The sequence below is a fragment of the Panthera onca genome, chromosome C1 (assembly GCF_046562875.1).
Source record: "Panthera onca isolate mPanOnc1 chromosome C1, mPanOnc1 haplotype 2, whole genome shotgun sequence".
Classification (NCBI taxonomy): Eukaryota; Metazoa; Chordata; class Mammalia; order Carnivora; family Felidae; genus Panthera; species Panthera onca.
Genome location: NC_138346.1, coordinates 196,897,505 through 196,911,639, shown reverse-complemented (window position 1 = coordinate 196,911,639; position 14,135 = coordinate 196,897,505). Strand labels below are relative to the sequence as shown.

The window sequence follows — 14,135 nt, the reverse complement described above, 5'->3', positions numbered from 1 at the left end:
GAACGGGGGAGGGTCAGAGAGAGGGAGACACAGAATCTGAAACAGGTTCCAGGCTCTGAGCTGTCAGCACAGAGCCCGATGCGGGGCTCGAACTCACGGACCGCGAGATCATGACCTGAGCCGAAGTCAGACGCCTAACCGACTGAGCCACCCAGGCGCCCCTTACATGTGAATTTAAAGGAAAATCATAAGATGAAACTCCTACTGATTTTAAGATTCAGATTATATATTTAAAATTTTTTTTAATTTAGGAAAATTTCAAACATATAAAAAAGTAAAGAGAATAGCATAATTCACCTCCATGTACCCCATTACCCAGTTTGAACAACTTCCGACTCATGGTCAATCTTGTTTCATCTGTATCACTACTTCTCACCCCCCCCTTTATTATTATTTTTTTAAGTTTATTTATTTTGAGAGCGAGAGAGAGACAAAGCATGAGTGGGGGTGAGGCAGAGAGAGAGGGAGAGAGAGAATCTCAAGCAGGCTCTAATGCAGGACTTGATCTCACAAACCATGAGATCATGACCTGAGCTGAAATCAAGAGCCAGACACTTAACTGACTAAGCCACCTAAGCATCCCTCCCTTTATTATTTTTAAGCAAATATAACACATCGTAAGTTTTCATCTGTAAATATTTCAGAAAGTGTCCCTAAAATATAGTCTTTTAAAAAAACCCACTACAATACCATAATTGTACCTAAACAAAATTAACAGTTTCTTAACATCAGTAAATAGCCAGTCAGTATTCACATTTCCTGGGTTGTCACATAAATTTTTAAAAATAATTCGGTTGTGGGTGCTTGGGTGGCTCAGTGGTTAAGCATCCGACTCTTGATTTCAGCTCAGGTCATTTTCTCACGGTTCGTGGGTTCCAGCCCTGCATCATCAGGTTCAATGCTGACAACACGGAGCCTGCTTGAGATTCTCTGTCCCTTTGTCTCTGCCTCTCCCCCATGCTCACTCACATGCACATTCTTTCTCTAAATACATAAATAAACTTAAAAAAAAAACCAAACAATTCATTTGTAGATAAGATACCTTAAAATAATAGGCAACCAAGGGGCTCCTGGGTGGCTCTGTTGGTTGAACGTCTGACTGGCTCAGGTCACGATCTCAAGGTTCCTGAGTTCAAGCCCTGCATTGGGCTCACTGCTGCCAGTGCAGAGCCCGCTTCTGATCCTCTGACCCCTTCTCTCTGCCCCTCCCCTGCTCGCTCGCTTTCTCTCGAAAAGAAACATTAAAAAAAATAATAGGCAACTGGATTGATCTTTACTAACCATGTTTTTCTGTAGTACTAACCTGAAAAGACATGAAATTATATCCTCTTACAGAGCTTACTAAACGTCCTGCTGAGCTCTGACCATTGACCAAGGCATACTGGTAACAGAGCAAAAATGAGAAATCTCTATTGAGTTTTAAAACAGCAAAAGACTGATCTTTTCTCTGTTTATGCTCTGTACTTCTGTAATTCTAGGCTATGTTAACCTAACTTCAGTAATGAACAGCTGAATTTAACAGCTATTAAATTGATGAAATTTGCCTCCAATCATAACTAACATCTTGAATACATATGAGTTTTATTTATTTTTTTAAGTTTATATATATGTATATATATGTTTTTGTTTTGTTTTGTTTTGCTTTTAGTAATCTCTATGCCCCACATGGGGCTTGAACTCATGACCCCGAGATCAAGAGTTGCATGCTGTACTGACTAAGCCATCCAGGCACCCCGTGAATACAGTTTTATTAAAAAAAATTTTTTTTTAATATTTATTTTTTTTTTTAAGAGAGAGAGAGAGAGACAGAGTGCCAGCAGGGGAGGGACAGAGAGGGGGAGACACAGAATCCAAAGCAGGCTCCAGGCTCTGAGCCATCAGGACAGAACCCAACACAGGGCTCAAGCCCACAAACTGTGAGATCATGACCTGAGCTGAAGTGAGATGCTTAACCGACTGAGCCACCCAGGCGCCCTTTTTTTACGTTTTTCTTTTGAATACATGAGTTTTAAAACAAAAAATTAAATATCCTTGTCATTTTTTCACCTTTAAAAGTACTACAACTGTATGAAAAGAAAAGGCAAGAGGATAAAAATAGGTAAATAAATGGGGCGCCTGGGTGGCGCAGTCGGTTAAGCGTCTGACTTCAGCTCAGGTCACGATCTCGTGCTCCCTGAGTTCGAGCCCCGCGTCGGGCTCTGGGCTGATGGCTCGGAGCCTGGAGCCTGCTTCCGATTCTGTGTCTCCCTCTCTCTCTGCCCCTCCCCCGTTCATGCTCTGTCTCTCTCTGTCTTAAAAATAAATAAACGTTAAAGAAAAAAATTAAAAAAAAATAGGTAAATAAAAAAGTCACTTAAAAGCTATAATATTAAATACTTTTACTTCGGATTGTATCTCCAGTTTTAAAATCCAGCACTACCTTTTGACATTTCAAATCTAGTGACTCTACAACACTGAGTAGAAAGATAAGGGTGAGAGTCAGTTAACCCTGACTTTGTAAATATATCAAATACTGAAGTTACAGTTCTGGACTCAGGATCACATTAATGATCTAGTCTTAATAAAATTTCTTTCTTGGGGCGCCTGGATGGTTCAGTGAAGCGGCCCACTGACTCCTGATTTCCGTTCAGGTCACGATCCCAGGGTCGTGGGATAGAGCCCCGAGTCCAGCTCCGTGCTGAGTGTGGAGCCTGCTTGAGATTCTCTCTCTCCCTCTCCCTCTGCCTCTCCCCTGCTTGCTTGCACTCTCTCTCTCTCTCAAAATAAAAAAATTAACATTAAAAAAAAGGAAAAATAAATAAAAGACATAAATGCAATTTCTTCCTTCTCCTTTTCTCCTGCCTTTCGAAGACGGGACTCACCAACTCCTTTGGGATTCTTCGTGTTATACAATTGTTATGATGAATTTTCCAGTAATTTAATCAAACTGTCTCCTGACAGATGATCTGCCCAGGATGCGGTTCAAGTGCCCGTACTGCACACACGTGGTGAAGCGGAAAGCAGACCTCAAGCGCCACCTTCGCTGCCATACGGGAGAAAGGCCCTATCCGTGTCAAGCTTGTGGGAAAAGATTTAGCAGGCTGGATCATCTAAGTAGCCATTTCCGAACAGTATGTATATAATTTTTCATCATCTTACTTCTTAAGAAATGTGTGCATTTACCTGCTTTAGGATTTACTAAATCTCATTTACTGTGGGAAATCTTTTCATACAACTCTACCATATTGGAAATGTTTCCAACTTAATGGTTTTCCTTTACACGTGATGCATAATTTAATATATAATATATATACATTTTTTTATTCTCCTTTGAGACCTTGAAGTAAGAGATATTCTTTTGAGTATCCATTTTACTTTTTTGCTTTTTATTTATTTTTTGGAATATATATTATAATTCATTTAAAATCTAATATGTTTTTGTATACTGGTCTTTTCAAGAGCCGAAGACAATGTAAACCAAAGACATTTGAATGTCTAGGTCAGAGTCACTACTTCAGGTACTCAGCCTCTGCTAGTGGTTCTCGAATCCTTTTCTGAAAGGATCTCAGTCTAGTTTCTACTGTTCAACCTCTGTCCACTATACTCCCTTTTTAGTCTCTCTCTAGTTTATCTGTAGTCTCCTCAAGGAAGGGAGCAAGGTGGGAGATTGAGCCACTTCCAGCCAGGGACAGGATTGTCAGCAGTCAGAAATCTCAGGGAATTTGCTGTTCAGTGCTCTGGTGGGTTAATAAGGTAAGGACATTGGAAAATTACTCTGCTGTTCATCTTGAGGCAAGAATGTTTTCCAAAGTCTGTTGTATTACTCATACTTTTATTCCATTTATATGATCTCCTTTTAGCTTTAAAGGACAGTGGATTGGGCACCTGAGTGCCTCAGTTGGTTAAGTATCCAACTGGATTTTGGCTCAGGTCATGATCTCACAGTTTGTGAGATTGAGCCCCAAATTGGGCTCTGGGCTGACAGCACAGACCCTGCTTGGGATTCTCTCCCTCTCTTTCTGCCTCTCCCCTGTGCTCACTCTCTCTCTCTCCCTTGCTCAAAATAAATAAATAAACTTTAAAAAATAATAAATACCGACTTTGGCTCAGGTCATGATCTCGCGGTTCGTGTGTTCAAGCCCCGCGTCGGGCTCTGTGCTGACAGCTCAGAACCTGGAGCCTGTTTCAGATTCTGTGTCTCCCTCTCTCTCTCTGACCCTCCCCCGTTCATGCTCTGTCTCTGTCTCAAAACTAAATAAACGTTAAAATAAATAAATAAATAAATAAATAAATAAATAAAAATAATAAATAAAGGACAGTGGGTCACTTAAGGCAATTTCTTCATGCATTGCTTTATAGTTAGTCAGCAAATATATACTGAGCACCTATGTGCCAGCCCCTTTTCTCAGTGCTAGGTATCCAGCAGTGAGTGAGCAAAACAGACAAAATCTCTACCTTCATTAACCTTATGAAGCTGGTTTTTTAAAATTAAAAACAACCTTTTATTATTTAAAGCAATGGAAAAGTATTAAACAAAGTAAAAATAAGAAAAATAAAATACTTTATTTTCACCACCGAAATATACCTTTCTTAACACTTTATCACATGCATATATATGGGTTGTTTCTAACTAAATTAGATCATACTACTTGTGATATTTTGTAGCCTGCTCTCTTTCGTGAATAATCTACCTTTCCATCTCGGTAAACTTTTATCTGACATCCAGTTCAATTTCGCATTTCCCTGTAGTCTCCCAATACCTTTTACAGCTGGTTTTTCCAAGCCAGTATCCAATTCAGGACCCAGGGATCTCACTGTTAAGTCCCTTAAATATGTTTTTAAGAGAGCATAGTACTCTCAGCCACCCTTTTTATTTCCATAACACTGACTTACTTGAGATATCAAGATAATTGTTTTATAAAATAACCTACCTCTTGATTTCTCCGCTTGCTTCCACATGGTGTCATTTAGTTTGTTCCTCTCTCCCCCCTGCATTTTCTATAAACTAGAATTTTTATCTAAAGTCTTAATGGATTCAAGAAAAATACTTTCCGGGGCACCTGGGTGGCTCAGTCGGTTGAGCGTCCGACTTCGGCTCAGGTCATGATCTCCCGGTCCGTGAGTTTGAGCCTCGCCTGGGGCTCTGGGCTGACAGCTCAGAGCCTGGAGCCTGCTTCCGATTCTGTGTCTCCCTCTCTCTCTGCCCCTCCCCCATTCATGCTCTGTCTCTCTCTGTCTCAAAAATAAATAAACGTTAAAAAAAATTAAAAAAAAAAAAGATTGGTCATTAAGCTAGGTAATGATACCATGATCCCACCGTTGTGCAGTTAAAGATGCCACCACGTGATTAGAAAGGACTCTATGTGGAACTATTTTGGCATTATGCTATATCCATTTCTTCATCAAGCATTCATTTAATGAGATTAACAGCAGTTGATAAACTCTGCCCAAATTATTAATTTTACTTGTGGTATGATTTACTGATTTTATCATTTCTTCTACATTATTAGCCAGAATTCTATAAAGTAAAACCTTCCCTCATCACCTGGAACTACTTGGTTACTTTGACATACAGTTACTACAGGAGAAACAGGATAAATATTTAATTCTTTCCCTTTAATTATCAATTTTCAAAATAAAGAGTTGATTAAATAGCAGTTTCAAATGGTAATATGAGTTTTTTCTGGCTTTATTTTTTTTCTAAATAACATACAGTCTCATGAATTTTCATTGGTTCATTGTGTTTGGGACCACAACAATTATTATTCTTTTTGATACTTAAATTTTCAGTTTTGTCCAGTTGGACGACTTGAAACTGGTTCTTGTGTCCCTTTGTCATAAGTCCATTAAATATTCAAGGTGGCCTTATTCTCTGGCCCCCAAATTTCCCTGGGCTCACCTTGTATTTTCCCTGTCACAAAACTGGAATCAGCCATTTCTCAAAAGACCTGTGGTTCCTTTTAATGGGGAATGAAATTAGAAACCAAACGTTGGACACCTGGGGTGCTCATTGTTACTATGGTGTCATTCCCCTTAGATTATTTCAGTGGACAGGGGCACTGTGGTGGCTCAGTGGGCTGAGCGTCTGACTTCAGCTCAGGTCATGATCTCACAGTACGTGAGTTCGAGCCCTACATTGGTCTCACTGCTGTCAGCGCAGAGCCCACTTCGGATCCTCTGTCCCCCTCTCTCTCTGCCCCTCCTCTGCTTGTTCTCTCTCTCAAAAATAAATAAACCTTAAAAAAAAAGATTATTTCAGTGGACAGAGCTGGAAGATATATGTTTTTAAAATAATGAATTCATGGGGCACCTGGGTGGCTCAGTAGGTTAAGTGTCCGACTTCGGCTCGGGTCATGATCTCACAGTTCATGGGTTTGAGCCCCGTGTAGGGCTCTGTGCTCACAGCTCGGAGCCTGGAGCCTGCTTCGGGTTCTGTGTCTCCCTCTCTCTCTGCCCCTCCCCAGCTGGTGCTCTGTCTCTCTCTCTGTCTCAAAAATAAATAAAAACATTAAAAAAAAAAAGTTAAAAAAAAATTAATTCATGATGATATATTCAATTTTAACATAATGTTTTATTTAATTTCTTTGACTTCATAATCATATTGGAATTGAAGGGATGGGGGATGAACATGAATCTGTGCCAGAACTTTCTAACAAAAACAGTACCACATATGATACCCATAACATTACTATTTCAGGAGAAATAAAGGTACACTCAAATTGTGTACTTTCAATGTTTACTGATTAATATGTCAGGAGTTAAGTAGAAAATAATAACTATACTGAGTTGTAGTCCTATACATTTTCTTAGATATTTTACCACATTGCATTAGTTTTCTTGGGGTTTTTGGCCATTTGTGTTTGGTGGTGTACTTCCATAGTGTTCTGATTTTATCTAAATGAATATGCCATAAATATTAACTCAACATTATGAAATTAATTATAGTGATTTTTAGAGTAGAACCCATAATCTCTGCTCTGACAGCTATTAAAGAAAGTTACTTAGAGCATGTGGGTGGCTTAGTCAGTTAAGCATCTGACTTCGTCTTAAGTCATGATCTCACGGTTCGTGAGTTCAGGTCCTGCTTCAGGTGAGCCCCACTTCTCTCTCTCTCCCTCTCTGCCTCTTGTGGGATTCTCTCACCATCTCTCTCTGCCACTCACTTGCACCCTCTCTCTCTCAAAAATTAATAAAAAAGAAAGAAAGAAAGAAAGAAAGAAAGAAAGAAAGAAAGAAATCTGTTTATTAATAAGTATAATTATATAATTACTCATCTTACAACTTTTTTCTAAAGCACTTCACATGTATTAACTCATTTGGTTCTCACAACCCGAGTTGTATTCCCACTAGTTGTTAAGGAAGGAAGCAGGGATAATAATAGGCTGACACATAGCAGCCTGTGTTGTTTTGACATATGTTGTCGTTTGGACCAATGTCCATTGTGATTGTCAGGCTTCTGTTCTGTTTGGGTGGTACTTCTACCTTGCTAGTTGTTAGATATTTTGACTATCACCCTGGAAGCAGGTTTATATTGTTTTCAGTTACTTGCTTCAAGATACATGGTTAATAAATGACAAAAGCAGGGCTAGAACCCAAGCCTTCCAGTTCCTGGTCTAGTCCTCTTTCTACAGGATCTTTCATTAATAGAAGTGACAAGAGATCCTTCTATCTAAAAATATGTATCCTGGCTGGCTCAGTCAGTGGAGGATGCAACTCTTGGTCTCAAGGTTGTGGATTTGGGCCCCATGTTGGGTGTAGAGATTACTTAAAGATAAAATTTATACACACACACACACACACACACACACACACACACACACACACATATACACACATATATGTATGTATATGTATATATATATATATTTTTTTAATGTCTCATTTTTTATTTTTGAGAGAGTGTGGGGGATGGGCAGAGAAAGAGAGAGAGACAGAGGCTCCAAAGCGGGCTCTGCACTGATAGCAGAGAGTCTGATGCGGGGCTTGAATTCACAAACGTTGAGATTGTGACCTGAGCTGAAATCGGACACTTAACTGACTCAGTCACCCAGGTGCCCCAGTTTTATTTTTTTTTTTTATTGTTTTAAGTTTATTTATTTATTTTGACAGAGCATGAGCGAGCAGGGGAGGGGCAGAGAGAGAGGAAGGGAGAGAGAATCCCAAGCAGGCTCCATGCTGTCAGTGCAGAGCCCAACTTGGGGCTTGATCTCTCCCAAACTGTGAGATCATCACCTAGGCCAAAATCAAGAGTCAGACACTTAACCGACTAAGCCACCAGGCACCCTGTATATTTTTTATTCTATTTTAAAGAGAATGAGAGAGAGAGAGAGAGAGAGAGAGAGAGAGAAAGAATCTTAAGCAGGCTCCATGCTCAGTGTGGAGCCTGATGTGGGGCTCAATCCCACAACCCTGGGATCATGACCTGAGCCAAAATCAAGAGTTAGATGCTCAAGCAAATGAGCCACCCAGGTGCCCCAAAGATAAAATCTTTTTTAAAAAAATGTTTCGATAAACTTAAATTTGGGACAATGTATTTTTCTTTCTCTAGCTGATAATAATAAATTAACACACAAAACAAGAGGTTTCTCCCTCACCAAAATTAAGGTATATAAAGTCCTTAGAATAGTACATGTGATATATTTAGTGTTTGCAATTAATATTATTCTGGAAGGTGTCCCTTGTTACTTTAGATATCAAAATATTGTTGGATTAAGGGATATGCGAAATTATTAAGCATGTGATATTAATCATAAAAATGTTATAGCCATCATTTAGAGACAGTTGGTATTTATTTGTGACGTCAGTTTATTATCAAAACCTGTGATCTTTTTCTAATAATTAGACGTTAATTTTAATATTAATGCTTGGTTTTGGACATCTTAAGTTTATGCACTGGTACCAAGATCTCGAACTATGCCGCTTTTGAAAAATCTTTTTTTTATCGCTATTTAAATCTCTACACAGATTCACCAGGCATGCAAACTAATCTGCAGAAAATGCAAACGCCACGTGACTGATCTAACAGGGCAAGTGGTCCAGGAAGGAACCAGGCGCTACAGACTCTGTAACGAGTGCCTTGCTGAAGTTGGCATAGACAGCCTCCCCATTGATTTGGAAGCTGAACAGCATCTTATGTCCCCATCAGATGGAGATAAGGATTCCAGATGGCACTTGAGTGAAGATGAGAATAGATCATACGTGGAGATTGTAGAGGATGGGTCTGCTGATCTGGTCATACAACAGGTTGATGATAGTGAAGAAGAAGAGGAAAAGGAAATAAAACCCAACATTAGGTAGCTGACGTGTGACCCCACAGAGCTGTGGCGTGTATGCAACTTACATTGACTTCCTGTATCTCTCTCTTTCCATGGTCAGAGTCTGGTTAACAAATTTATCAGACTGACTTAAAAGTAATGACCTAATATAACTTGCATGCTTTCCAAACAGGTCATTGTATCCATTCTGAACTTTGTTGCCCTAAAATATGTTGCTGCACCAGAAAGGAAGACCTAGCTTGAGTTGGCATGATGGATGAACAATTAATCCTCTTTTTTTTTTTCCCCCTTTTAATACTGGAAGATCTACTTAGCAAACTTTTCTCAAAGAAAATATTTTAAATAAATTTACCACAACCAAACCTTATGTAAGAGAATTTCAAGGTGTTGCAAAAACACAACCTATGAATACTGAATTTTCACAGGGAACCAGGTAAGAGCACATTTAAGGGTCTGGCACCCAATCTGACTGAACTGATAAGTCTTTCTATTAATTTCAGATCTAAAGCAACCTATCATTATCCCAATATGCTACATATTGTTTTAGGATCATGGCAGAAGACAAATCAAAAATGTTTGAAACGATTCATATTTGAATGTTTTGTCATGAAGTTAAAAATTACTCTTACGTAGTCCGTGTTGTTTTAAAAAAACAAAAACCTCAAGTAGAGGCAGACCAGAGATTACATACAGACCTCATTTTCTAAAGCAGGAACTAATACTGCCTAAAAGTCAAGGTAGTTTGTGAAGATCTGACAATGTAATCCTCTTCCTCTCTACAGGAGAAAAAAACAACAAAAAAACGATACACAAGAAAATTGGAGGTTACCAGTTCTTAAGAATGATTTCTAACATTTATTTTTCTGCTCTATTGTTTTTAAAGTGCTGTCTCACACATTTTCTCACTTAATCAGCAAGGTAAATATTAATTGCCTCTGATTTGCAAATGACGAAATTAAGGTCAGAAAGTTTAAGCTTTGGGACTTGTGACAGACAGGTTTTGATTTTACACAGCCCTCTTCCAACTGTCTCTCCCTGTATTGTCTCTGGAAATGGCAAAGAATTAAAGTCAAACCTCACCAATCTGCAGTAATTAGAAAAAGAAGCCTATCAGAAAGCATGAAAGAATTTAATAATCTCTAACAACATATAATAACTTGAACTAGAGTTATCCAAGAGTGCTCAGTAATGTCCCTACAGTGTCTTTTGACATGTTTTTAATGTCAGGTTATTTATATGTAAATTTTATATATAACACTATTTGAACCAATTCTTCTCTTAAATGCTTTAAGCATTTTTACTTATCTTGTTTATGTAATTTTTCAAAACAAACTTTTCCCCAAGGAAACAAAGGTGAGTTTAAACTCCTCCCCTGTATGAATTAGGAAACATTCTAAACGTACAGTTAAATTGGAGAAGCATTATTTTAGTTCTGAAGATAAAATCTAAATGCCAAAAAAACCTGACCTTACTAAAGGTCACTGCAAGATATTACAATTAAGCTTGATCTGATTTAATTTTGATAGAGAGAGGCTCTCTATCAAATTATACTGTATTTCTAAATGTCATAACATATGTCAATATGATCCTTTTCATTTTATTCTTTCTCTCATTCTTTCATTAGTGATTGTCCTTTGATACAAGTTGAGGGCTAAAATGGTTAATTTCTAAAACATTTTTTATAAATAGATGACTAACCATTTGTTTTTGTTTTATGGTACTTAATGCTGAGACTTTTTTCAAGATTCCCCTGACGGTAAATTTCCATTCGCTTCAAGACTGGATGGTATGCACTGAGTTCATTGTGCTCCCAACATGACTGTTCCTGAATCAGGAGTCCTAACAATGAAGTTGTATCCAAATGAGGGAGGGAACACTTGTCATCCTCTAGTCTCACCAGATGGTAGCATCTTTTAAAATTATTATCTGATTTTTTAGTCCTTGGAGCCAAGAGGAAAAATGAGTGATGGGAGCTTTATTCATGAGGATGATTAGTGCTTGCATGTGTATGCTCTAATGCACTTTAGTCTGTGATCTAAATGTTCTTTTATGCTGTTCTCTTCTGCATGCGAACATCAGCATGAATGTCAGCAAAGTCCACTGGACACGGTGCCACCAGCACCTTATCTGAAATAATGCTTTCTCATTGTTTATAACAAGCAACAAGCTATCCCCACAAAACAGCCATCAGGCTCATCAAACTAGACAGCTCATCTATCCTACCATTTTAGTATCCTAAAAGAAAAACATTTGTGACATGTTTGTAAGTTGTAAATAATAACTCCAGTTATCATATCATATGTATCGAAGACTTTAAAGACCAGTTCTTTCCCAGAGTGAGACTGTCCAGTAATGGTTTCTGAGAAAACAAAAGTCTTTGGCTTTTAAATGTGGGGAAATGTTACATAGGGGTGTAATCTCTTAATGTAAGCTTAATTTATGCCAAGGGTTTTTTTCTTTTTTTTCATATTAGCAAAATAGCGGGAGTTGGTTAGAACAAAGTTTGCTCTTACAGTAATGCTGTTTATCAGCTGGTGAATGCCTTTCTAACTGTGTGGTCCTCAAGAGTGTGTGGCGATGGGAAGAAGTGTTGCAAAATAAAGCAATACTGCAGTCGTGCCTAGTGGCTGGAGGAGGCAACATGGACTAGATCGGTGGTTTAAAAGATTTTTTTTTTTAACCCAAGAAACCCTTTCTTCAAATGAATTGTTGCAGAGAGAAGCCCACCATTTAAGGTGGGCGAAACCCTAAAATCAGAGCTGCTCTTGCTAAAGCCCTCTGTGAGCCTTTCACCAGACACCTCTGCAGAGCTCAGCAGTGCGGTACTGAAAACCTTGGAACCAGGGAACTCTTTGAATTCCCTTTGAGCATTGCGGTCTTACTTCATTACCTCTGTTACTCACCGTGCTGATAAACTGGTAATCAGAGGGTCTCCTAGAGCAGCAGCTCACAGCCTTCATCTGTACAATATTCCTTCTATAGTTAGCATGTCTTTTGAAGAACAAATTTTTCAACACTGTATTTTTGACTAATGAAATCAAAACAAGCACCGTTACTGCTTTTATGCCACCAAGTCATTGCTTAATGGATGAAGAAAGTTTGGTGTGTCAGTTACTTAAGAGCTCAGACTGAATTCATTAAAGTTATTTTGCTAAGTCATGCTAAGATATATCGAAACTTCCACTCATATTGGATATATATATATATCTCCTATATATACATATATATCCTATATATACATATATATCCTAAATTAATTAATACTATGGAAATTTAATACTGTGGAAAATCACTAAAAGTGACATAGTGTAAGATTATTTAACTGGGAAGGCTGATAATAATAGGTACTGGAGGACCAAACTTTAGATTATACATGGAAAGTTCTATGTTATTTTATATTAGAGTGGATCAGTATTACTATTTATCATTTATATAGCATTTTATATTTACAAAGTATTTAATAATTTTTATGTTATTCTCTACATATCTATGAAATAGGACAGTTCTCTCACATGAAAGGTAAAGAAATTGAGGCACAGAACAGTAAAGCAACCTCCCTAAGACAACCCAGTGAAACAATGGCAAAAATAGGAACTAGAATGATCGGATTTTCTGAATCCTAGAATATCAGCTTAATTCACTGAGGTGTGTTGTGTATTACTCGATTTTATAAGATGCCTTTTACAAATAATAGTCAATTGTCTTAAAGTTGACGTCATTGTATGTGGATAAATCCTATACAGAATAAATATTATGTAAAGGATGTGACTTTAGTTATAAGAGTTTTAATGATAAAATTCAGGTTATCACAGAAACAGCACTGTTTAGCCAGTGGCTTTATATATTGTGAAGTATAATTAATATTTTATTTTGATATAGGAGTTTCTTAACTATTCATGCTAATGGAGCCATGAATAGACCAGAAAAGTGAAATCCACAGAGGATCTATACACTTCGTCTTCTAACATGTTAGTCTTTTCCCTACGGAATTTGTATTGATGCCAACAAAAAGTCAAATATGTTAATAAGTGATAAACCACACACAAGAGAAGCCAAGGGCCTCTTAACTTTTCGAGGCTTTTCAATACTGAAATAGGATAAACACTTTTCTCCATCTCTTTATTTTTTTTCACATCCGTTTCAAAAGCCATTGGATACTTACCACCTTGAGATTGGAAACCAGTGACCAGGGTAATGCCAGTCATCTCTTTACCTTTAGACCTGATTAGATAGATCATTTACAAACATTGTTAAATGGAATACAGCTTATAAAGTATATCTAGGAATTTATTATACTCTGCTTTGCTCTTTCAGATTTCTAGATATACAAATCCATTATATAGTTGCTTGATTTTCCCATTGGGAAAATCTTTTAATCCCTTGTTGATATTATTTACAACCACTTAAATTTCTTCATTAAAGAATAACTTTATATTTACATTTACATTTATATTTATTCAACCCTTAAGGGGAGAAAGGGGAACATTTCTGCCTAGACCATGGTTCTCAGCCTTGGCTGCATATTAGAATCACTTGTGGAGCTTTTATTTATTTATTTTTTTAAGTTTATTTATTTTTGAGACAGAGAGTATGAGCCGGGAGGGGCAGAGAGAGAGTGGGGGATGCAAAATCTGAAGCAGGCTCCGGGCTGTCAGCACAGAGCCCAACACGGGGCTTGAACTCACGAGCAGTGAGATCATGACCTGAGCTGAAGTCGGATACTGCACCACCCAGGCGCTCCACTTCTGAAGCTTTTAAAAACACAGATGCCTAAGCAAATCACAATCTTTGGCAGATGGGACCTCGATGAGGTATTTTTTAAAAATCTTCCCAGTGTCTTTTGTGCAAAATAGGACCCCTATTCAAGGTTTCCCTCTGTCC

General features: G+C 37.9%; 1 protein-coding gene across 3 annotated transcripts in view; it reads left to right on the top strand.

The window, feature by feature from the left end:
- The window catches only part of ZBTB8A (zinc finger and BTB domain containing 8A), a 70,141-nt gene extending 56,447 nt beyond the window's left edge, over window positions 1–13,694 (top strand). For all 3 annotated transcript variants that reach the window (XM_060625049.3, XM_078452104.2, XM_060625051.3), the window contains 2 exons: window positions 2,941–3,110; window positions 8,944–13,694. In XM_060625049.3, coding sequence (XP_060481032.1) covers window positions 2,941–3,110; window positions 8,944–9,276 — 503 coding nt within the window. In that variant the 3' untranslated portion in view covers window positions 9,277–13,694. The remainder of the gene's footprint in view (window positions 1–2,940; window positions 3,111–8,943) is intronic.
- The last annotated feature ends 441 nt before the right edge of the window (window positions 13,695–14,135 follow it).